This window comes from Rhinoraja longicauda, chromosome 4 (assembly GCF_053455715.1).
Source record: "Rhinoraja longicauda isolate Sanriku21f chromosome 4, sRhiLon1.1, whole genome shotgun sequence".
Classification (NCBI taxonomy): domain Eukaryota; kingdom Metazoa; phylum Chordata; class Chondrichthyes; order Rajiformes; family Arhynchobatidae; genus Rhinoraja; species Rhinoraja longicauda.
The window spans coordinates 48,022,678-48,049,461 of NC_135956.1; the positions used below are offsets into that span (position 1 = coordinate 48,022,678).

The 26,784-nt window shown below is 40.8% G+C and overlaps 1 protein-coding gene across 3 annotated transcripts in view; it reads right to left on the reverse strand.

The window, feature by feature from the left end:
* Positions 1-1,592: 1,592 nt before the first annotated feature.
* The window catches only part of mbpa (myelin basic protein a), a 91,592-nt gene continuing 66,400 nt past the window's right edge, over positions 1,593-26,784 (reverse strand). For 2 of the 3 annotated variants that reach the window (XM_078397693.1, XM_078397692.1), the window contains exons 4-8: positions 12,144-12,251; positions 9,540-9,572; positions 8,809-8,850; positions 3,325-3,426; positions 1,593-2,214 (exon numbers count right to left, since the gene is read on the reverse strand). In XM_078397693.1, coding sequence (XP_078253819.1) covers positions 2,182-2,214; positions 3,325-3,426; positions 8,809-8,850; positions 9,540-9,572; positions 12,144-12,251 — 318 coding nt within the window. In that variant the 3' untranslated portion in view covers positions 1,593-2,181. The remainder of the gene's footprint in view (positions 2,215-3,324; positions 3,427-8,808; positions 8,851-9,539; positions 9,573-12,143; positions 12,252-26,784) is intronic. The other variant, XM_078397694.1, reaches the window with a different exon arrangement.

Below are 26,784 nucleotides of genomic sequence, written 5' to 3' on the forward strand. Positions count from 1 at the left end.
TGGTGGCTGGTATTCATTGCACGTTTTACTTAAGTAGCAAACTTGGAAGACATGGGGGCTCGGTGGCACAGCGGTAGAGCTACTGCCTTACAGCGCAGAAACCTGGGTTCGATTCTCACTATGGGTCTTTTCTGTACGTAGTTTGTACGTTCTCCCCGTGACCTGTGGGTTTACTCTGAGATTTTCGGTTTCCTCCCACACTCCAAAGACGTACAGGTTTGTAGTTTAATTGACTTGGCATAAATGTAAAATTGTCCCTAGTTTTTAGGGTAGTGTTAATGTGCGGGGATCGCTAGTCGGTGCGGACTCGGTGGGCTGAAGGGCCTGTTTCCGCGCTGTTTCTCTAAACTAATTTAAACATCTATTGTGAAAATCTTGGAATGAGATGGGAGCACAGTAGCGCAGTTGGTAGAACAGCTGCCGCACAGTGCTAGGGACCTTCACTATTGGCCGAAAGGCCTGTTTCCATGCTGTAACTTTCAATCAAATCAATTCAAGACTAGTTCCTTTCTTTGGAATATACTCATCAAACACCTTGAGTTGGAGTATTCTTAAAACAACAATCATTCCAAATAGTCATCTTTGTAATTGAATTATAACTAACTTTATTTTAACATGGATAAACGTGGTTTAGATGCATTATTCTTTTACATATACATTCAGAAACATCACTCGGTCACACGTGATCATTCACCTTTTCCTAGTGTGTGTTCTCTATAAGTAAATCGCCATACATTAAACCAACCATAGATTGGAAAACAGCTTTAATAAAGCTCCACTTCCACCTGGCTGTGCATTCCAGACATAGCCAGTTGAAGAATGGGAGAAGAGTGGACAGTAGCAAGTTTTATGACTTGGCAGACCAATTTCCCTCCTGGGATAAATAAAGTTCTATTGTAGCATGCTTTCCTCATCTGCTGCGGGACAAATCAGAATTGACAAAAGACAGACTACTAATCAAAGAGTAGCAATAACAGCATTATTACTGAGGGAGGGGCAGGTGGGTGTAAACTACACACCACCTGCATCTGTGGTGCAAATGGCAGGTGCCAGAACAGGACCACGATCGTTATGTCGGGGTCTGAGTGTGTACCATTCCCCTGTGTTTCTATTGAATTGAATTCTGCGTGCATGTATATGGTTCATAAGTGCATTCAACTCGTCTTTGAGGCCAATGTGAAGACCATTTACTCCTAGACGAATTGAGAGAATAATTACTTTGAGCGGTGTGTAAATTTGTAATTTAATGTACTACATTTGGGAAGATAACAAAAAACACAAAGGTAAATGTAAAGGTGATAATATTATTTGTTGCAAGAACAGTGCAATTCAAAAGAGCACTTCGCATACCAATGGTCTTTGCCCATTGCTATGGAATTTAGTTATCAGTCAATTGTGCTGATGATTAGTTTGTGTTAGTTTGAGATTTTGCTAGTAACATTTTCATACAAATCCTGTTAGCGTAATTGCTTTTGTGTTCACAGCTTGACAACATGTAATGCTGTTTATCTGCCCCAGAGTGTGTGTGGAGAATGAATCTCTGGCTTTGTTACTGATGAGCTGTTTCTTTGGGTACAAGTAACCAATAACACTTGTGTTCAAAATGGGGTTTATTGAGTTGTACAGCAACTGTCAAACAAGATTTCACTTTTACACAGTGCTAATATATTTAGTAAAACTTTAGCAGTTGTCACAATATTTACAGTAAAAGTGTTAGGATGCAATAAACTTTGTTGTAAAACATTAAATTCCTTATCTCCAAGACCACAGAAAAGGAGAGTGGAAAAGGTTATAAGAACACTGGCACCTTCGCATCGAGTTTCTAAAATGGTTGGAATAACTATGGGACTAGTGTAAGCAATAACACATTCCTTTCATTAAACAGTATACTCCTGTTAATTCTAAATCACTTTGCTCACATCATCTGGTGGCTCAAATTAAGAAAATTAAACAAAGTTTTAAAAAATATATCTGGTTAACAGATAATTTGAATTAGGAGGTTTGCATTAAGAGGGCCAGGCTTATACACCTGATTGGTAAAGATCATATTTGAATGCCATCATTCTCTTTGGACTGAGTAAATACTAGTTAATGCATGAATGGTAAGACTGTTAATATACAACACCGAGCAAGGATATTTTCCCATTTTGAAGCATTCCTGCTGTAGTTGTCGATGAAGCTTCAACGTCTAGCAGCTGAACCTTCTTTCTTCCCCTGTTTGGAAACGGTAAGAACAATGGATTCTATGAAGGTGTTTGCAGAAGTAATAGGTAAAGATTTCCAATAATATCAAAGAGAAACTGAAATTCCTGGATACACTTAATTATTCGCTCAGCACCTCTGACAAAGGGATAACACTTTTAAAGGTGGGTATACATTGATCAGTTTTGTAAACAACTAAATATATCAGTATTGTATTGAGAATGGCTCTCTTGCTTCTGAGGATTCAGTACCATTTCAGGCACTACTGTACAACACATACCTAGTCTGACATTTCAAACAGCATTATAAGAAAGGGCTGAACACTCAAAGGTGCAATCTTTTGGTCAGATGCTATAAGAAAGACAAATTGCTGAAGTGTCTTTCTCTCGGTATTTTAGAGCTCTTTGAACTACTTCTGAAGTGCACTCTGTTATAAGAGAAACAGCAGCCAATTAATTCAAGGGCATGCCCACACTCCCTGATTAAAGATCCCAGAGCACAATTTTGAACAGAAGGAGGAGAGTTATCTTCAACATCAAAGAGACACTTTTATTCCTCAAAACATCGTCTTATCGTGATGGCACTGTATTTAGTATAGTATTTAGGCTATTATTTATAACTGAAGTGAGAAACAACTTATTTATAAATCGTTGCTTTGGCATCTTCATTGAAGAATTTCAAATAAGTATGCAGGTTAATTCTGAAAAAAATTCTACCTGTACTGAAATAAAGCAAAAAATAGAACATATTTTGCCCATTAGGTTGAAACCATTAGGCATATGTTTCTATTATTTCTGGAGATTTTTTCCAGTTTTAAGTATCGTCAAAGATGCCTGCCATTCTGGCCAGCTTATTTTCTCTCTTCTACCTTCTGAGAGAAGATAAAGGAAATTAAAAACTGATTTGGCACCCAGGAAACATCCTGGCCCCTATCAGGAAACAAAGAGGAGAATCCTGGTTGGCTTGTCTGATCATGGAGCTGAACGACACATCAGCTTGGGGATCCCTGTCTATGTATAGCAAGTATATAGTTCCCTGGACGTAGCAAGTTCTTCTGACCTGCTCTTGCTACTTTTATACCAGTTTGGTGTTAAATGCTGAGAAGTTATTTTCATTTGTTACCATTTTGAAAAGAGATGACAGGGTTCCATCTCTTCGTCCTTTATAAGCCCCCTTTGACTTAGAACCAGTTGTAGCATAGTGTGGCCTCTGTCCTTCAGTACCCTGTGAACAAACCATAGTAAGTTTAATGTGGAAAGACCCAACTCATTTCTAGAAACCATTTGCCTTAAAATACTGTGGTAGACAAAAATTAATGGTTGTGCTTTGAGTAAACTTGCCTCACTTTGCAAGCATGTGCACACCAGCCAGGCATGGATCTGCCTTAGATGATGGTTATTAGGATGTTTAGCTGATTGCACTACTTTTGTGCAGGTTATATTTTGCCATGGAATCATTTGAAAAGTTATAACAATGTTGTTATATGTCTTTATTTATTTCAAAGTGTTCGTAATAGTTTCTTAAAACTGAAGACTTTCTGGTTTAACTGATAGGGGAGGACATTGTTTAATAAATCTTGTTTTTTTGTAAAAACTGCGAAGTGTCCATCCCCAATTGAGCCTGAGGTGGCTAAGAGTGGACCAGATTGATGTTACACGTGTTTTCTGACTTGTAGGTTTCCGACCTTGAAGTGAACTAGATGGGGTTTCATGTCAATCCGGTTATTTTGTGCTTATTGGTTATACTGTGCTGATTAATATCAGTGTTTTTATCAAATAAATCCAGACGTATTAGTTGCTTTGATTTGAATTTTCCATCTGCCGTGGTGGCGTTGGTCTACAGATCAATTAAGCAGAGCTCTGCTCTATTGGACCAGTCATTTAACTACTATTTCTACCAAGGTTATCCTTTAGAGTCAAGAGTGGATATTAACTGGAGCGTGCTCAGTTTACCATTTCTTAGGGAGCAGTCAGCCTCTGGAATACTTCCCAACCAGCATGCTGGATGAAACTCAGCATTTCCTGCAAAAGAACTGGACAAGCTAGTTGCAGGAAAAATGTTCCCAATGTTGGGGGGTCCAGAACCAGGGGCCACAGTTTAAGAATAAAGAGGAGGCCAATTAAAACTGAGGTGAGAAGTAACTTTTTCACCCAGAGTTGTGAATTTGTGGAATTCTCTGCCACAGAAGGTAGTGGAGGCCAATTCACTGGATGAATTTAAAAGAGAGTTAGATAGAGCTATAGGGGCTAGTGGAATCAAGGGATATGGAGAGAAGGCAGGCACAGGTTACTGATTGTGGATGATCAGCCATGATCACTATGAATGGCAGTGCTGGCTCGAAGGGCCAAATGGCCTCCTCCTGCACCTATTTTCTATGTTTAAGAGGGAATTGCAAGAATCCCAGAATTGTGCAGAACAAGAAGTGTCTTCAAAGGACCAGACCCTGTGAATTCCACGACTCTTTGCTTTCCTCCTCGGGCCTTAATACCCCATCCATGACTGCAAGAGACAGGTCTTGAAAGGACTAGATCACTTTTGGCTGCCCAACAATTTTGCACATTTGTAAGTTAAGTTTTCAAGAGGAAATTCTGGAGATATTGATTCACAAGTCTTAAGATGGATGATACATGTGAAATTTAGCAAGACCTCATTCCATCCACATACTTGTACCTGAACATTTTATGTAATGTGTGCTGATAAAATTTATCTCGAACCTGCAAGTAAAATTTTCACTGACCACTTTGTATTAATGTTCATGCAGTCAATGACTCGCGTCAGCACTGTTGCAGAAAGAAAGCATTAGCTTTAGATTAGCAAATTACAATTAAAAGATATCGAGTTGCATCACTGGGGTTGCTGGAGGATTGAATGAGAGTGAGAAACATTGTTTCAGGTAGAAAGAGAGGTTAACGAGTCCAGCATTGATGATAAAATATCACCAGCCACATTCAACAATGAATGAATTGTGATCTTTTGGAATATTTTTAAAAGCCTGAGGGCATATGATATGCACATGGGGCCGTGACATTAACTAGCCATCTGCACGCTGAATGCTGATTGATCTGAAAGTTCCTCATTCATTAGAAGAAAAGGATACATATTTGCAGTGTAGGTACAAGGGTGTAACGATGAGCATGGATCCGGTAGAAAGGCACCATGCTGTATGCCTTGTGACTCTGAAATGTCTTTTATCTGAGGGAACTATCAGTAATTTACCCACTGTTCACCGAGGTCTCGTTGGTTGGTGTCATAGTTACAGTGCTAGCCAATTTAATGTAAATATTTAAATAGTGTTTGAGTTGCATTTAACATTTTTACTGTCACTGAAATAGTTATGCCAAATTAAAATAAAATCAATTAGGACATTGAATAAAAGTACATCACATAAAACATTAGCAACAGCATTGTCAATTATTCATGCACCATGATGTGAGGGTTGAGATTACGTAAGATTTTCATTTGAGGTGCAATTAGTTGGCTCTGCGATGATGAAGTTAACTGATTAGCTTTTGTAAACTCAGCTGTAATTCCCAAATTGGTGGTACACTTACCAGCAGAGAGCTGCAGAGCATTGTGAATGCTCACCTTATTGGCAACTGGTATTGACATTGGTCAAGATCCTAACAAGAACACTTACCCTCTATCTCTGTCTATCCAGCTGGTTCTTTGCCTCCCCCACCCCTTTGACTGCCTCTGCCTCTCTTCCTTGCCATTCCTTTTCTTTCTGTCTCTGTTGGATGCTAGCTGGGACTCTGCCAATAACATTTCGATCATGGGTTGAAGTCCAATACGTATGTCCTGAGCATAAATCTCAAGCTGACTAGTCCAATATTGTGGATACTGTCCGAAGAGCAATAAGGCAGTGCTGTGCTGTCAAATCTTTTGGATCTGATTTTCAGCCAAATCCACCTTTCTGCCCGATTGGAGTAAAATCAATTCTATGAACTATTTTAAAGAGATAGATGTTTGTATTACATTGGTCAGGTGTCTGCCAATATCTATTCCCTCAGAGAACATGAAATAATCAATAATCTAACTGTTATCACACTCCTATTAGTGGGGTCATACTATGTGCAAATACGTTGCAATCTCCTACATTACAGCAGACACTGCTTAACATTAGAAGAACTACAAATTCTAGAAATCTAAAACAAAATTTTAAAAAATTGGAAATATTCATGCAGGTCAGGCTGCATCTGTGAGAAGAAAAACAGTCAATTTTCAGGTCAAAGAATCTGCCATTTCTCAGATGTTGACTCTTTCAACTTTCACAGACGCGAAAGCTGAAAGGTGCTATAGAAATGTAAGACTGTCTTCCTGTTTCTGTCTGTCACTTTCTCACCCTGAACCCCTCATGATAATTGGAGGAAACCCCTCAACTAGAGGCAAAGGTACAGTGAAAATTTGCTGCTTGTTGCCATTTCTCCTGCAGCTAACATCTGGCTTGAGTTGCACTTAACGTTTACTCTCTGAGTCTTTCACTTGGAGTCTGTGAGGGACTCGTGGGTTAATGAGTGACAAAAAAAGGTGAAATTGATTGCTGAGTTTTTCAGAGAACTGAATTAAGCTATGCCATGCAAGAGAAGGGAGCAGAAGTAACTTACAAGGACTGGGAACAGGAACAGGTCACGGCCCTTCAACCCTGCACCATGGCTGATCTTAGCTCTATTTTCTAGCCCTGGCCCCAAATCCCTTGAATCCCTCAATATACACAACACTGTCAGCTTCTGCTTCGAATGAACTCAATGATTGAGCCTCAACAGTCTTTTGGGATGGAGAATTCCAAAGATTCACCACACACTCGGTGAAGTGATTACTCCAACTCAGTCCCAAACAGCCACCCTAACTCTTCGGCTGAGGAAACATTCTTCCTGGATCAGATCTCTGTCAGAACCTTGTGAATGTCAGTGAGATCTTCCAACCCATTCTCATATCTAATCTTTCTGGTCACGCTTAGGAAAGTTGGTAAAGTTAGAAGAGACTATTATGAAACCATGCAGTTTGATTTCAAATTTGAAGTTAGAATAAGGATTGGGAGGATGATGAGAATTAGTGATTTCAGTTCATTTCCCCCTTGTCCTGCCCAAATAATATAATGCCATCCCCCCCTCCCACTCCAACTCCAAAGCTGATGTCTCTGGGGGCATACCTTTGTCAGGTTTCTGGGCACCCATCTATTACAGACAGAACTTCATAGTTGATTCCACTGTCTGTAATAGGACTGAATATTGGACCCTGTGAATGACATTTAGACGACCTGTTTTAGGATGCAGCTCCTGTTGACTATCCATAATTGTGAAACATCGCCGTTTCTGCCTTTTTGTCCCTTTGCACATTTCACTGAGTTAATGGATTTCCTGCATAATTCAGTCTGATGAGATTCAAAAGACTGCATATGCTGGAATCTGGAACAAAAACAAACTACTGGATTACAAAAACCACCTGATTCAGCGGGTCAGGTAGCATCTGTGGAGGCAAAGAGAATGTTGCCGATTTGATTTGAGACCCTGAATTGGGACTATTTCTTTCCCTCCATGAGTGCTGAGTTCCTCCAGCAGTTTTTTCCTGATTCATTCTGAGGCTGACCAAGTGGAAAATGTGATAAACATCACATTAACAAGGAACCTGCTGTCAGAAGTGAAATAGCACTAAGCCAGTCCATTAACGTAGAGTTAGGCTCAAGTTACAGCACAGAAGCAGACCATTTACTCCAGATGTCTCTACTGAGAACCCTTTGCACATTACTTCATCTCACACCGGCAGAGTTAATTATTTACCTGCCCCTAACCCACTCTTCCTTTGGTTTTGGTCTAGAGTCTACTTAAGTGATTGATTTTGGCTGACACTCTTTGTCCCCGATGCATTGTAACTTTGCATGCAGACAGAAGGAGACCATTGCAGGAAATGCTGGATTCATTTCTCTGCAGAATAGAAGCTGAAGCAACAAATGTTGCTCATCTCCACATGAGGTTCCATTAGGTGGGGTTAAGGTAATATAATCGTTTCATGCTCAACATTATTTCATTAGTAACCATCACATGCACTCACAACAAAGTATTATAGAATTATAAGTCGATAGCACGGAAACCGGCCCTTCGGCCAACTTGTCCATGCCAACCATGATGCCTCATCTAAGCTAGTCCCATTTGCCTGGGTTTGGCCCATATTCCGCCATGTCTTTCCTATCTGTGTACTTGTCTAAGTGTCTTTTAAACGCTGCTAAAGCTGGCTCAACTACCTCCATACTACCCACCTCAACTATCTCCTGCAAAGTTTTAAAAAAAAATCTGAATTGAGACTATCAAATATCCAAACAGTTATCCATTACAAATATGCTGTTCAACATTAATACCAATTGGAAATTTGAACTCTCAATCATTGTGATACAAACCCCCATCCTACACTGGGCCAAACTGTTCCCAGTTCCTGTTGGTGGAGTTAGCTACACGTGGGAATGGAGTTTATCATGAGAAATCATCAGGCATTGATGATGAGATGATCCGAAAGGTCTAACAATAAAAGTGACAGAGCAGTTCAGGTGATGAATTATTGTTAGCCATTATAGTCATTATGTTTGCAGCAGAAAATGCAGATCTTCCACCTTACCCAAATAAATTTAGTGATAGCTCTACTTGCTCCGAACATTCCCTGTAGTGGTGATGAGAAAAGGTGCCATGATAATTACCAAAGACAATTGGAGACATAGTTCCCAAAACAACGAGGACACAGAATACAATCAAGATCACCCAAGGTTTCCAACCAATAAGAGAATTATGGTAGTACGGAATGACCAATAGATATTAATTGTATCACTGGTTTTCTTTGCAAACACAGATAACACTGTAACAGAACAACGCATGGTTGAAGGTGTTGACACCACTCATGCCTCAGAGACCCATAATTGGTTGGTTCAGTCCCACGCTAGAGACTTGAGCGCACAATCCAAACAGATGCTCCTGGTTGTGTACTGAGGGAGAGGTGCCCTGTCTCTGTTATATAAGATGGTCAGCCAAGGCTCCATCTGCCTTCCAGGAGAGAGATAAAGTAACAGGGTACTACTGAAGAAAGAGCAAGAGTGTTCTTGCTAAGGGGCAAAACCTATACAGAGATATTTAACAGAATTGTGCCTAGTTATTACTCTCATTATTGTCGGTAGTACTCGTGCTCTTCAATCTCCTGTGCTGTACTTCCCTGCAGATCTCCAGCCAGTGAAGACTGTCGTATAGACACCCGCGGTCATTCCTTGGCTTTTAGAGGAAAGTGCTGCTTTGGTGTCTGGTCCTATCATAGTCTATGTAATCCAAACCTAAACCCAGAGGAAGCAAGATATTATTTACCTTCTGTTGGACAGGCACCTTCTTTGGTGACATCTACAAAAAGATAAAAGAACAATGGTTATATTGGAGGTAAACATGGTGTACAGTGGTGAACATTTTTCTTGCTGTTCCATTTGTTGAGTGGAACACTATCTCTTATAAAAGATGTTTGAAACCTCGCCTCACGTTGGATCCTGTTGCAACCAAAGATGCACCAAAGTGGGTTCTACCTGGCATAAAAGATGGCCAAGTAGCACTTTCCTTGGGAGGTTCTAGTTGTAGACTTATTTTCTTTGAAGTTTAAAAGAATGAAGGCTGATCACGTTGAAACATATGTGCTCCTAAGGGGCCTGACAGGGTAGATGTTCCGATGTTTCCACCAGATAACCTGGAGCTGCAGCTGGACAACCTCAGGGTTTTCTGGGACGCTGGGAGTTATAGTGAGATGGCCACACCTAAAATACAGGCAAAAAGCAGATGAGTGGCCACTATGAAAAGCAATTGGCGCAGTATGAAGGAATCCCCTATGGCTATTCACCTCAAAAGCAAGTGTATCTTTTTGGATACTGTTGGTGGATGCAGGCGGGGAGATTGTTCAGAGGAGTGTGGCAGCAGTAGTCAGGTCTACGGCATCAGGCTTGGCACTGCGGCACAGCGGAGAAGGGCAAAGTCAGACAGGGTTATAGTAACAGGAGTTAGTTAGTTAAGGGGACAGACAGGAGATTCTCTGGCAGCCCATGGGATTCCAGGATGGTGCATTAACTTCCTGGTGCCAGGAGTCAGGAAGTCTCAGAGCAACTGCAGAACATTCTCGAGGGGGAAGTGAGCAGCCAGTAGTCATTGTGCACGTTGGCACAAATGGCATAGGCAGGAAAAGGAACTAGGTCCATCGGAGTGAATATAGGGAAGTATGTAATAGGTTAAAAAGCAGAACCTCAAGGGTAGTGATCTCCAGATTACTACCTGTGCCATGTGCTAGTGATGGTATGAATAGAAAGATAGGATTGATGAAGGTATGGTTGAGGAATTGGTGCAGGGAGGTGGTATTCATATTTTTGGACTGTTGGGCGTCTTCTGGGGCAGGTGACCTGTACAAAAGGGATGGGTTGAACTGGAGAGGAACCAATATCCTGGCAGACAAGTTTGCTAACACTAATATGGAAGGTTTAAACTATATTAGTTTAGAGAACCAGCACAGAAACAGGTCATTTGGCCTACCCAGTCTGTGCCGACCAGCGATCCTCATATGCTAGCCCTAGCCTACGCACTTGGGACAATTTATAATATTTTTTACCTTAGCCAATTAACCGACATCTTTGGAGTGTGGGAGGAAACCGGAGCACCTGGAGAAAACCCACACAGTGATGAGGAGAACGTACAAACTCTGTACAGACAACAATCGTAGTCAGGCTTGAACCTGGGTCTCTGCCTCTGTAAGGCAGCAATGCTACAGCTGTGCACCGTGCCGCTGGAGATTAGTAAAGGGACGGGATACAGTAGTGTGGCAGCAGAGAGGCTGGAAGTTGCTGCAGAAGGCGTTGATACCGAGTTCAATAGATAGGCAGGAGCATGGCAGGGAGCAAGGAAAGATGGTTGGATTAAATTGCATTTATTTCAATCCTCGAGGCCTGACATATCAAGTGGATGAACTTACGGCTTGGATAGGTACATGTGACTGGGAAGTTACAGCATTTACAGAAATCTGTTTAAAGGAGGGACAGCACTGGGAACATAATTGTTCCAGGGTGCAGGTTGTACAGGATATCTGGAGGAACAGATAAAAGACAAGGGGGAGTTGCTTTGTTGATTAAGCTGCAGTCTGAGATGATGTTACTGAAGGATCGTCCAGCAAGGTTACATTGGTGGAATGAGAAATAAAAAGGGGATGATCACCTCGTTGGAATGCACTATAGGCCCCCAAATAGTCAACGATAATAAGAGGAACAAATATGTCAGGAGACTGCAGGCAGCTTAAAAATGAACAGGGTTGTTATAGATTATTATTAAGAATTGGAGCAGGATTTTGGGCAGGACCTTAACAGTGAAGGTCATAGTAGAGTCCTAGGGAGTGTTGTATAGCAGAGGGATCAGGAATTACAAGTGTATATAGTTCCCTGAAAGTAATTAAGTCGGGTGGTGAAGAAGGGACTTTATGTTATAGTTGTGCAAGAAATAAGGGAGACCGCACTTGGAATATTGTGTTCAGTTTTGGTCATCCTGCCTTCGGAAAGATGCCATTAAGCTGGAAAGAATGCAGAGAAGGTTTACGACAATGAGAATTTTGATTGGTTGAAATGGAGAGATAAACTATTTCCAACTTATATAAGATAATCTCCTTGAGATAATTTTCAGAAATTGAAAACATATGGCTTATAGATAGGAGCCCGCACCAGCCCCCTGGATAAATTCTCAATCTCTCAATCTTCCAATCTATCTCTTTGCAGCCCATACCCTTTTTTAGTTTGCACTTTATCTGTAGTTATAACACTGAGTTTATTTTCTCTTTTGCACTACCTGATGTACTCATACATGGTTTGCTAGAGATGGTTTGTCACTGTATCTCGATACATGAAACAATAATAAACCGATACCAATAAACCACTAAAATCACCAATAGGCTCTCACCATGTTCTTAAAGAAGTGGACAACAGCACTATCATCAGTCTGTCTCCTCCCTCCTTGATGGGTCTTGTGTGTGGTGGGGGCCATTAACACACTCCTGGTTGCTTGTTCCTGAAACATATAAGCAATTGATACTTGAAAGTTGAAAACAACTGCCATTTTGAAAAAACAAACAAGAACAAAAATAAGCAGCATTCTATGGTGCTAATCACTCAACTCATTTACAACTGTTGAAATATCTTAACATGAAAGGTATACAAAAGTTATCTAAGACAGCATAAAGAGGATGTATGTCATTAATAGAAATGTTCACTTAATTTGTCAATTTTGCATCAGCCATGACACTATTAGCAATGTTTATGAATCGAAGTTTGAGCCAGTTTCAAAAATGCAAACATCTTTAGCAAGTAATGCTCAGTCATGGGAGGTGGGGCGTGGTGGGGGGGGGGGGGGGGGGGGTGGTAGAGGGGGGGGGTTGCAGGAGAAGTAGGATTATTCTGAATGAAAATGACCATCTACCAAGTGCCCACTGACAATGTTATAAGTTCAGACCCGGTCATGAATGATACGCAGGAAAGCTTGCTTTCCTCATTGCCAGTCGTGGCCTACTATTCCTTCATTAGAGGCTTATGAAAAATAGAACTCAATGTATAACAATGTTTAGGATTATATACAATCATTACATACAATGATTATATACAATCATTACATACAATGATTAAATATAATATGAAGGAATTATTTTATTGTTTAGAATGGATTTGGCCATTCGTGGGTAGACCCATTATAGGATAATTTCTCCTTCAATCACAGTGGATTTAAAAAGAATATATCATAATAGCAGTTCAGCAGATACATTCAGCAGTCTAACTTTACAGATTGAGCAATGTTACTCGAGGTTCACCACTAAATAAATACAATTATAGTTTAATGTGTTAACTCAAGGGATGTGGTCTTATTGTGCAAGAAGGAACTGCAGATGCTGGTTTAAACCTAAGATAGACACAAAAAGCTGCAGTAACTCAGCGGGACAGGCAGCATCTGAGAAGGAATGGGTAACATTTCGGGTTGAGACCCTTCTTCAGACTGATGTGGTCTTATTACCTTAAATGTCTCTGAACAGAGTTAAAAGTCATCTCCTTAAGTGTATCAAGAGTCATATCTAGATGAGATGAGGATGGCAGCTTTCCTTCTGTGAAAGACATCAGTGAACCAAAGGGGATCCTATAACATTCCAAATACCACCAAAACTAATGTAAGAAAATAATTGCAGATGCTGGTTCAAATCAAAGGTATTTATTTCACAAAATGTTGGAGTAACTCAGCAGGTCAGGCAGCATCTCAGGAGAGAAGGAATGGGTGACGTTTCGGGTCGAGACCCTTCTTCAGACCAAAAAAAACTAATGTGATGCCTTCCATAGTTGAGAAGATCCCATTAATATTAACTATCCTTAAATTTGTTAGTTTGTTGGTTTTACAGGGAAATCTCGTGTTCTACTCAGCGCTCACCTGAGCACGAGGTTGAGATCTGGAACTCAAGAAGATGGCAATTAATAGCCTGGCACCATGCCCTTCCTTTCACACAGCACCCTTGCAAACATGGTTTTAACACGACATATTGCAACAGCAATACACAAACTTTGATAATTGCAGAAGCTCCCCAGATATTTGAAATTTGGTTCAGGTGAACACCATCTTGCAAAAGCAGAATTGTCTCATGCTGAGTGTGGCTCCCTGCTGACCTGGCTCTTTTTCCCACCCCTTCCTGTACAAAACCCAAACTCCGATGGACATACTTCAACAAGAGTAGATCAATGCCTCTTATACCTGTTCCACCCATTCAAAAAGATCATGATTGAACTTTTACCACAGTGCCATTTTCGTCCTCTTACCCCAATATTCATGATTGTATCGCAAACTATTTAAAAATCTGTGTTGAACATTTTGAACATTGATTGAGCACACACAGAACTTTTGTGCAGAGAATACCAAAGATTCACCGCCCTCTGGATGAGCACATTTCATCTAATTTTTATCCCGAATGGATAACCTCTCATTTTCTTTTCAATTAATAAATGATTTTTCATCTGAGATCTAATTAGTTGATCCTCTATTTTGAGACTGTGGCCTCTGGTCCTGAAGACCCCAGCTACGGGAATCACCAACTCCACCTGGACCTTGTCACAGCCTGCAGGAACTTTATATATCTCAATAAAAGCACCTCTAAACCCTGGAAAGCAGAGACACGATTTGCTTCATTTCTTTTGATAGGATAGATCTTGCATCTCAAGAATCAATATAGCGAATATTTGTTGCACCCTCTTTCTTTCCTACAGCTGTAGACTTAGACCACAGGAACAGCCCCTTTGGCCCACAAAATCTATGTTGACCATGGTGCCAATTTAAACTTCACATCTGCATATCTCTCATTCACTGCCTGTCCATGTGCCTGTTTAAATTCTCTCAAACTTGGCTATCATGTTTGCTTCCACCACTTCCCCCGGAAGCATGCTACAGTTACATGTGTAATAAACTTGCCTCATAAATCTCCTTTAAACTTTCTTTCTCTTGCCTTAACTTTCCCCCTATCACCTCGTATCCTTCCTCATTCTAGACATGGTCTCACCAAAGCCCTATAACTACATCTAGATGCCTCTTCTCTTGTATGTAAGCCATCTTGCAAAACAGACCATCATAACATTTGCCTTCTTGTGGTGAAGATTGTACATCTCTTTCACCAGGAAATCTTCTTCAGGAATATCACAATGCTGAGACTACACAGCAGTATGTGGTACCAGTGCTTAGACCTACACTGAATGCACATGAACAAATTCCTTTGCAATCTAGGAGACAAGATGTTGCCAATTCCTGTCCCGAGCACATCCCTCTTTTTAACTGGACTGCCATAGGTTGCCAAGACCAGTGTTCCTGGTATTACCTCCTTGAAATACTCTCCCTGCATTTACTTCCTGAGGGTTTTCCTACTCCCTGGAAGGATGAGTAAGTTTTTACCCATCTTCCCTACTATAGCCTTAAGAGAATTAGAAGACATTTCACAAAATGCATGAAATTATGATAAGGCTGGACAGGTAAATGGGAAGGACTTAACAACCTTACTAGAGTGGGCAACAGTAACAGAGGGCAACACAGATCAAAGGTTTATTCACAGACACATTAAAGGTGAGTTTAGAAGATATTTTTACCCAAACACTCAGTGGTGGTCTGAGGCCCACAGCCTGACTGGGAGGTGGAGACTGAAGACTTACCTGGTTGAACACTTCATGGGGCAAATCCTGTGCGGGGTTTGCCTCTTTGTAGTTAGCTCGTTTTCAGTTGGCATTGGCTGAATTGTTTCCTACTTTGTTCTAAAATTACCACAATGATGTGGGTTTTTAACCAATACAACGCCATACAAATACTAGAAGTGCCAGTAAGACTAAGAATAACTCGGTACAGAGCAGTGCAGCTAAGGGAGGAAAGAAGAGAAACCCGAAGACCAAACGGATGGTGGACGTAAAAGCAAACTGATGTTGGTTGTTTATAACCTTACATGTGTTTTCAGGTGAAATCAGTGAGATACGTTTCTTAAAACAAATGCAAAGATTTTAAATGCATAATGCTACTATGAAATAACACTATTGTTCTGGGTTAAGGTAAGTATATGTTAAAAGTAATGGCATGGAAACACAGATCAGATTAACATATATTCTCTGCCTCTCAACGCTGGATACAACAGACATAAAATACATCCTTTGTGAATGTTAACACAACAGCTGCAAAGGACCAGACAAGGGAAAGCTCTCTGTGAGCTTAGCTCAAATTATCTCAAAATGTTGTCATGACAATATTCTCTGTTGCTAGGCTTTTGATACTAAAATAAATCTCTATTTTGAGAGGTTTGTTTTTAACTTCATGGATATCAAAGTAAGTGTGAGATATCTGGGCTAAACCCAGGGGTTGCTGACTCTAGGAAATGTTGGACAAAAGGTTTGAAGGAGAAAGGAGAAGATTAATTGGAATTCTACTGAATATTAGAACGGATAAAGAATTGAAATATTTTACTCGCAGTCATTCTGAAAAATTGAACAGTGCAGTGGGAGGTGGTAGGTATATGATAGATGGATGGTTGTGTAGTGGTTCAGGTATTAGCCAATGGTCAAGGATTTGGACGAATGATTGAGAGACGAGAATTCAAATCCTTGAGTAGCAGCTGGGGAATTTCCATTCACATTATTAAATTAATCTGGATTATCTTTTAAGCAAACGCTTGTGTCAGTAACAGCCACCATGAAGTCACTAGAATGTTGTAAAAACCCACCTGGTCCAATAATATGCCTGAGGTATGAAAACCCATTATCTTTACCTGGACCCCTGATCTACCAATATGATTGAATTTTAACTGCACCTTCAGTTTAGTTTAGTTTAGTTTAGTTTAATTTATTGTCACGTGTACCGAGGTACTGTGAAAATTGTTCGTTGCATGCTAACCAGTCAGCGGAAAAAAAAAACATCACAAAGACCATACTTTAGTTCAGAGACAATTAGGGATGGACAATGCATGCTATAGTTTCCAGCGACGTCTACATCCTACACTCTGGTCTGAAATGTAATACTCAAATCACGAGTGTTCAAAAAGCTACAGACAAAAAGTAAATAAGTCACAACTTCCTCTGATATTAGCCAGAGTTATTGTGTTAAAGACCAGCAGCAGTCTCGGGAGCAAAGAACAAATTATTGAGAAACTCAACAGGCCAGGAAGCATCTGTGCAGGCAAAGGGATTAACAATGTTTTATGTCGAGACCATGCATGCAGTGTAGGTAACACTACTACATCTTTATGCACGATTTGCCAAGTCATAATTTTCTCAGATACTTGCTCAAAACACTTAGCACATCTAACTTCCATTTCTTATCCTAACCTGAAACATTAATTCCGTTCCTCTCTCCACACCCGAGCATTTCCGGCAGTCTCTCTTTTTATTATTGATGAGATATTCCTACAGAAATTCAATGCAACATATTCTGAAGGGCATAATTCATAAATTACACGTTCAGGAGGAGAATGTTCTGAGGAGGAATGACAGTCAGGTCAGGTTACACTGTTGATATTATGACATCAGAACTGCAGGTAATTTGTAATATATATATATATATATATATATATATATATATATATATATATATATAAACTCTATTTCCCTGTAGTCTTATGCAGGTAGCCATGAGTTAAATGGAAGTATTTATGCCACCCAATACTTTCAGAAGTACTGCTCCTTCTTTCAAGAGTCAAGAGTATTTTATTGTTATATGTCCCAGGTAAAACAATGAAATTCTTACTTGCAGCAGCACAACAGAACATGTTTACCCCATTTCCCTTTACCCCATTTTCAATAGTTCAGCATGTTTTCCCACATCTATATATTTTAATCTGCCCTCCCCCTACTTCTCTTCCAGCTTTCTCCTCTCCTACTACAATCAGTCTGAAGAAGGGTGCCAACCTAAAACATTGCCTATCCATATTCTATTGTCCATTGTCTATTTCCATAAGTTCACCACTCTTTGGGGAATGGAATTTTCCATCTCAGTCCTACATGGCATATCCCTGATTGTTTGACTACAACCCCTGGTGCTAGACCCTCTGGTCATCAGTAGAACCTTCTTGTATCTAGGCAGTCCAGTCTTGTTAGAAGACTGCTTGACCTTTATCAGATTTGTCTGCAGCAGTCTGAGCTTTGAATTCTGCACTCTCCCTAAATCCTCTCCCCCACCCATTTCTGTTTAAAGACAACTCTTAAGATCTACCTTGTGACCACCAATTGGTTCCTCTGCCGAGAAGTTCCTAGTCTGGCTCACGGACACATTTTGTTTGCCTTCTGGTGCTATAAAATTATAAAAGGACTGGATGCAGGAAAAATATTCCCAATGTTGGGGGAGTCCAGAACCAGGGGTCTTAGAATAAAAGGGAGGCCATTTAAAACTGCGGTGAGAAGAAACTTTTTCACCCAGAGAGTTGTGAATTTGTGGAATTCTCTGCCACAGAGGGCAGTGGATGCCAAATCTCTGGATGAATTTAACACAGAGTTAGATAGAGCTCTGGGGGCTAGTGGAATCAAGGGATATGGGGAGAAGTTGGGCACAGGTTACTGATTGTGGATGATCAGCCATGATCACAATGAATGGCGGTGCTGGCTTGAAGGGCCGAATGGCATCCTCCTGCACCTATTTTCTATGTTTGGGCAACTTGTTGTATTATAGAAAAGGTACTCAAGAAATGCAAACTGAAACAGTTATCCCAGACTCACATTACATTTCACTGAACCCAATCTCGAGAGTGAGCCTTGAGATATGGGAAAGCCAGCATGTTGCATTGGGAATGCCAGCATGTATTGTGCACCCTGAGGTTCCTTCATAGCCGCATGGGTTTTCACCGGGAGCTCCGAAGACCTTCCAAAGACACATAGAGGTTTGCAGGTTAATTGGCTTTGGTAAAAAAAATTGTAAATTGTCCTGAGTGTGTAGGATTGTGCTGCAGTATGGGGATCGCTGGTCAGCGTGGATTCAATGGACCAACGGGTCTGTTTCCATGCTGTATCTCTAAACCAAGCTAAACCAAACATTTCTGTAAGAAAGAGGCCAACATAATCGGGACAAACAGGTTAAATTGACAATGTTAGTGGGTCAACAGTGCTGGTAAGACATTTGAGTTGCCTTCACACCTGTCAGAAAGCAAAGGCAACTTTGGTCAAGATTCCGGCATCTGTAGTCTCTTGCGGTTCCATCAAAATTACTGAAATAAACTGCAGATGCATGCGACTGCCACACAGTGGCAGACATGCCATGGAATACATTTCCTTGCATTTCCCAGCTATTCCATATCTCGACAGATACCTCTCAATGAAGGGATACATTGATGCTGAATTCACCGCTGACCCCAGTGAACCAACCTTTTGGCCTCCAAGGCAGGGAGCTCTGACCTCAAACGTAGCACCAAGCTCAAGGTCTTGCTAGGCAGCAGTGATCCCTGAGATATGGACTCCCCACACCAAAACTCAACATTCTCAAAACACTTCAGAGGTACACTCACTGTGACCACATTTAGTCACCTCTAATGGGCAGGACCTGAGCACCCACACAAGAGTCCAGAACCATGAGACTGCACCAGGCCTTGTCAGGAGCAGGTCGATAGAGGGAATGATTGAAGAAAACTCTCAAACCCTCCACAGAAAGGTGAAGCTACCCTTTGCGACCCATGTCAACCTTTGGCCCATGTTGATTGAGAAGGGTAAAGGTTTCAATCTTCTCCACCTTCCCTGGAGAAGGTTCCCTGGGAGCCTTGAGCCATTTCATTGACAGAAATTCAGCAAAATTGTCAGCAGAAGCTCCTCACCACCTCTCCCTCACTGCCCCCTCCCACGTCCCCTAATCCCCATCCCACCCTCTCCTACTCCACTTGCGACAGTATGCGGGACTCACACTGGCCTCCATCCAGCGCCCAACCCAGAGAATAGGTGTAAAAACAGCTCACCGTCAACTAAGAGATACTGTCTGAGAATCCTTGCGATGAACTATAAAGGTGAACACAGAGTAAAAGAATGGCCATTCTCTTTACTCCTGCACCTGAAATCCTGGACATGTTCAGAACCAGAGGCAAATGCAACAACATGGCGTAACAATAAGGCAAAGACACTGCAGAACTCTTCTTCCCCTCACCTCCCCGCACGCACACTGCCCACTGCCTTCCTGATATTCTGGCTAGTTATTGAAACCAACAGTGCATGTGGGGCTTATACAAAATTAAACGCAGGTAAGGTTCTTTCCCCACAGAAACAAAAATAACTTGACTTGCATCATCTGTCCCTTTTCCTACAATTGGCATCGGACAAAAGATGGTGGGCTGAAAGTTTAACACTTCTTTCGATCAAAGAAAGAGACTCACAGCATTACTACAGAGAATGAAGGTGGTCTTCATAAATCAAAGACAAGGCCAGGGCTTGGTAATGTAGCAGAGTGTAAAAGGGGCATCATCTCTTGACTGGAGGACATTCCAATTAAACTCCTGGCCACTAAATATCATAAAAGATGAATTGTGCAAATTGATAAACTTTCTGTGGATTTTCTTTGCGTTCTTTTCTTAAAAGTCAACAATTATTAGCTTAAAGTTTTACCACGAGTTTGTGGGATGATTTCAGAACAGAAATGGATCCTTGCTGTAGTAACTCAGTGGGTCTTGTTTTCTGTGTATTTTAGCATTCATGTTATGTTTTGTTTTGCGCAGTCTTTTTGTAGAATCTACGTGTAATTTATGTGTGTTATAGTTCTGTGAGTTGTCTGTGAGTCTGCGATGCCTCTGCAAGAAGGATTTCATTGTATCTGAACTTCACCATACTTGTGCATATGACAATAAACTCAACTTGACTTGATAGTTGCATCATGACCACCTCTGTCGCACTACAGTGGTTTAAGAAGATGGCTCACCACACCTCCCCTAAAAAAAAGAGTAGTAAAAGTCATCCCTCCCACCTCCTGGAAATAGAGTGTAAGACACTGAGTGTTCTGACAGGTACAGAGGAACATGAAAAGGCGATTCAGTGGATTTAACGTTCTTCTACAACACATGTTACAATCCTTGTCTTTTCCATATGGGTTGCTGCTATAAATTTCAAAAGAACAACATGTTTTTGAAAGGAGAAGGAAATTAGGGATAATCTCTTTCTGAGAACTGAGAACTTCTGTGGAAAGAGCTTTTCTAATTGACTCTGCTTTTCCGAGGAAGGGCTTCACTTAACATATGAGCCTGGCGTTTCTCAAAAGAACTGAAGGACTTGCTGCTGCAATCATTTTACTTGTTTTCCTGAAGAGATGCTAAACTGAGATCATGTCAAAATCAGACATCACTGAAACAGATTCTTTGGGCCACCATGCTCATGCTGACCATCAAGTACCTCAAGTAGAGTAGAATCATACTCGATATGACCATTCATAATGGTCGTATGAACTGACAATTAAATTCTTACTTGCAGTTGCACCTCCCTGGCCACACTCTCATTTCACTCCTACCATCAGCAAGAAGGTATAAGAGTCTGAAAATTGCAACCACCATGGTCAAGAACAGCTTCTTCCCAACAACTATCTGGCTCTTAAACACTATGCAACACTAATTGCAACTATGAATTATGGACTGTTGTTGGTCTCAGGATTTGGGTTTTTTTCGCACTAGTATTGGGGTTATTAAATTATTGATATATTTTTTAATTATATATTATCTATGTGCATTGACATTTATAGCCTATTATGCTGCTGCAAGTAAGAATTTCATTGTTCCATTGTCGGTACATATAACAATTAAACACACTTGATTCTACATTAATTTCCTGGACCAGTATTTAGGTTTGTAGTCCTCTAAGTTTCAATTCTTCTTCAGTATTATGAAAATCTTTGCCTCCACCAGTGCATCCCCTGGTGAACATAATCTGAATTAAAAGATTCATTCTCAGATCCCTTTTATCTCTCTTACTCTTTACTGTAATCCTAATGTCCTCTAGCTTTGGACATCTCAGCTGTGGGGAGAAGTTTCCAACTCTCTACCCTATCCATGCCCCTCACTACTTTGTACACCTCTATTAAGTCCCTCCTTAGCTTCAGTTACTCCAAGGAAAAGAAACCCATCTTATCCAGTCTTTCCTCCCTCTCAGGATGGCCATCACAAAACCATTATTTTGAAGAACGTGGAATGTTTTCATTATTGAATGTCATCAATAATCTCTCAACCAACTAGAAAAAAAGCTGACAGACTGGACTCTTTTACACCACTGTTGTGAGAGCCTGTTGTGCACAAAATGGCTGCCACTCTTCCAACATCGTGAAGCTAGACTTAAAAAGTACTTCGAAGACACAAGGAACTGCAGATGCTGGTTTACAAAAAAAGACACAAAGTGCTGGAGTAACTCAGTGGGTCGGACAGCATCTCAGGAGAACATGGATAGGTGAGATAAGAAGAGGTTCGAATTGTGAAACCAGAGGAAGGCCTTCATTATCTACAAAGCACTGAGTACGAGTCAGTATAGAAATGCAATAAGTTTAAAACTGTTCTTCTTATGTGACTATTACTACTTAGCTGCTTTTAATATTTCTTAACTGTCACTGTATGGGGTCCATTAAAAGTGAAGCCTCTTGTTTAAGGAGGATACAACATTTCTGATAGTTATTGTAATTAATGCCATTCTTTACTCAATAATTTTAATAACAATGTCAAAGTGGCTAAGCTTGTCTTAATTTGGTTTCTCTTGTAAGAAAGGTTGAAGGAAATAAAGCAAAAGTTTTAAGAGACGACAGGAAGAGGTCGGTTTAGTACTGCAGGGATTGAATAAAGTGAATAGCTGTCTGTTTCAACATGCCTTGTGCCAACATGTCTAAGACTTGCTTTAAGCACAGTTGTATCTGGCTACTGATTACCAGGGATTGACAGAAGAATGACAACAATCCCCATTCTGATCTACACCAGGCACTCCCTAAGTATTTACGCTCACACATTTGCAGAATAAATAAAAAGCCTTTATAAAAAGCACAAAACATAAGCTGTGGGAGGAGAGGAGAAGCCACATGATCACAAACTCCAAAATCCACACAGACAGCACCGGAGATCAGGATTGAACCTGGGATACTGGCACTGTGAGTACCGTACTTTACCAGTTGTATCGTGCAAGACAAATGCTAAAGGTTAAGTTGGTATTTGGTGCATTATAATTGAGGAGTTAGATCTTCTGATGTAAGACTGAATTACAACCTCTATCAAGCTTTGATAAACAAATATGTTAATATTCTGAAGTGTCCAGACCCAAAACGTTACCTACCCATTCAATCCACAGATGCTGCCTGACTCACTGAGTTCCTCCAACATTTTGTGTTTTACTCAAGATTCCAGCCTCTGCAGTTGCTTGTGCCTCCCTGTTTATAAACTAACAACTTAACCACAACCCTATCTTAGTACCAAACAATGATGGACTTTGCAATGAGGTTGCACTATATAATTTGGCTTCTGCTCGCATGATCTGGTTTACATAGAATAAGTGATCGTTTATTGTATATGAATTTATTGTCTATTTGCATTTAATGTGCTTGTAAAACTGCAGCGAGTAAGAATTATATTGTTTTGGTCCCAGTGCATATGACAAATAAACACTCTTAAACTCTCCCTGAAACTATTATTGCAGGGGATGCAAATAACTCTCTGAACCAATGGAGCAACTCCCGAGAGAACTGAGGCAGTGTGAGAAATTTGAACCTAAGGTCACAATCCATCAATTTGAAATGCTAGCCGTGCTTTCATGGCTCCTCCCCACTGATGTTATGGATAATCTTTCACTGTGGTTTTCATTACACTAAATACTCAGCCCATTTTACAATCTAAATGAGCTCAAAAGCAAATCTGTGCCATATTCCTACAGATGAGCAACTAAACCAAGACTGTGTCTTTTGTCTGGGGTGAACATGCAATGATCCCATCATACGGAATGAAAAAAGTGTGAGGGTGGAGGATTAATACCAGAAAAGAATGGGAGTGGTGGATTAATACCAATAATCCTCCTGAAATTTGACTCCCTATACCAGCTTTCAATAATTGATGTAATCCGAATGACATTTCCTTGTTACAATGCCTCAAACCTGTTTCCGGACTCCCTCACAGCCACCTTACATTTATTCAAGCCAATTTAAAACTAAATAGCCAACAGAAGGCAGGTCTCCAAGGTGACAGGTGTACTGTTAATGTAGGGTGATCACAATGGTAATATTCCTGGGGTATTTAGTCACTTACTACCTCCTACCGCCCCGCATGCTAAAATATTCTACCAGTTTCCAATATCTCACCAACGACATGCGTCAATAGTTAAACAAACATAAAGAATAGAATGGAATTCTGTCTCATTCAGGAAGAACACGGGCAGCACGGTGGCACACCTGTAGAGTTACTGCCTTACAGCGCCGAGGACCCAGGTTCGACCCTGACTACGGTGCTGCCTGTACCGAGTTTGTATGTTCTCCTCGTCACCATGTGGGTTTCCCCCGATTTCCGCCCACACTCCAAAGAGGTTAATTGGCTTGTAAGTTGTCCCTAGTGTGTGTGTGTGTGGGATAGTGTTAATGTGCGGGGATCACTGGTCGGTGCGGACCTGGGGGGCCGAAGGGCCTGTTTCCATGCTGTAGCATTAGAACTAAAAACACAGATGGTCCTATTTCTATTCTCTACTTTCCTTCCTGATCTCTGCGCGCCCATTGCCCACTGATCTCAGTCTCCAAGACACTTAAAATTCAACTCGTCCAACCCTTCGGAGAGAATTTCGGTTAAAAGTTCCAAAGATTCACAACCATCTGGGGAAATATTTTTTTTCCTCATCTCAGGTATAAATGGCTTACCTCTTATCTTGATGCTCTGTCCCCAGTTTTGGATCATCCAGTATCTCAGCATCAAACCTTTGTCCAGAATCTTGTTTGTCTCACTGGGAAATCTCTCGGTTCTTCCAAACTCCAATGCGCATTGACTAATCTCTCAAAATGTACAACAGCATACTTTTCAAACTTACACATGGCAAGATACACGTGCTTGATCCAAGAGCCTTCAGGGTACTTTGGGGGAGGTTAAATGTAACTCATGCACATCCATTCAATCTATCACCCTTCCCCACCCCGCCCTACTAAGGGAATTATGTCAAAATAAAATCAATGGTTCTTCCACGTAGATCATGGCTGATCTGAACCCACTTTAGCCTCTAACCAGAAATAACCTTATTTAACATCCAGTTACAAATTGCTATTTTCCTGTTTGGGACAAAGTGATATTACAGAGAAGTGAATATAAGGACATTTAGAATGGAAATGCAATAACATATCAAAGGTCAAAATGACCTTAATACTCCAATTTATAGCTGGAGTGAAAGGCAGCGTCACATCGATAGGACTCACCTGTTTGAAAGACACAGGTCTTGTGTTCCAGGCATCCCACGTGTACTAATTATGTGCATTCAATGAAACAGATCTCTATTATAAGATACAAGGAACTACAGAGCCTGGTTTACAAAAAAGACTCAAAGCGCTGGAGTAACTTAGCAGGTCAGGCAGTATCTCTGGAGAATATGGATAGATGATATTTCAGGTTGGGACTCTTCTTCAAACCGATTGTGGTGGGGGTGGGGAAGGCTGCAAGAGAGGAGTAGTAGGACAAAACCTGGCGAGTGATCGAGGTGAAGGGGTGGGGGTGATAGGGGGTTGGACAAAGCCCAGAAATGAAAAGACAAAAAGAGTGAGATAAGGAGAGATTGTGTGGAATAACGATACATGTGAAGCCAGAAACAGGAGGCTGAGGGGAGAAATGGGTGCAAGTCCAGGTGAGGTACAGGGAAGAGGGGGGTGGGGAGGAAAGCAAAAATGGGTTGTTTTATAGATTAGTTACCTAAAATTGGAGAATTCAATGTTCATACCATTAGGTTGTAATCTACTCAAGTAGAACATGCAGGTGCTGCTCCTCCAATTTGCATGTGGCTTCATTCTGACAATGGACCACTTTTATGCTTTGTTTAAGTTACAGAGCTTCCTTGTGTCTTGCTGTGTGTGAGACCACAACTCATCAACATCAGAAGAGGCATATTGCAGAAGACAGGGACTTAACTCACATGTCCAGTGATGGATACAGCGTTTCTGTACTATCTCTTAACTCTTTGAGCAGTTGCCTGTAAATCATCTTTTACAACATTAAGTACAGTAGACAGCAAAAGATCTCAGCACAAATAATTTTATTAATTTCAAAGAATGCATCCTAATTTTAAAGATTCTCAGTGACAAATAACCAGACAATTCACCAAGATGAACTTCTACTAACTAGTTTGGTTAGTTTATTATTGCCACGTTTAGTATTGCCAGGTATAGTAAAAAGTTTTTTGTTGCCTGCTATCCAGGCAGTGAAAATATTTTACATGATTATAATCAAGCCATTCAAGTTGTACAAATACAGGGTAAAGGGTATAATGTTTAGTGGAAAATAAAGTCCGATTAAAGATAGTCCAAAGGTCTCCAATGAGATAGTCGGGACAGCTCTCTAGCTGGTGGGAAGATGGTTCAGTTGCCTGATAACAGCTGGGAAAAAATTGTCCGGAGGTATGCGTTTTCAAACTTCTGTAGCATAGTTAGTGGAAGAAATGCTACTGTTGAAATAAATATTTAAAAGAGTGGAGCGATTGTAACGTATGATTGCATATCTACTTCTGGGACCAGTACGTTAAAGATCACCCAGCTTTGGTGCCATCTTAGTTTAATCTATCTAGACATGGCTGTTTTATACTCCTCTACATGATGGTGCATAGAACCTGCAAGATGAACATCTATGGCCTGGCTTCAGCTGCATTGATACAAATCGGTTTACCGGTTCATTTCAAGTATTTAAGAGCCAACCACATTATTGTGGAGGAAGGAACTGCAGATGCTGGTTTACACCAAAGGTAGACACAAAATGCCGGAGTAACTCAGTGGGACAGGTAGCATTTCTGGGGAGAAGGAATAGGTGACGTTTCGGGTTGAGACCCTTATTCAGACATTATTAAAGACCATTTGTGAACCAAGTCAGTCTCTAAAACAAGTGAGTAATTTCATGGTCATT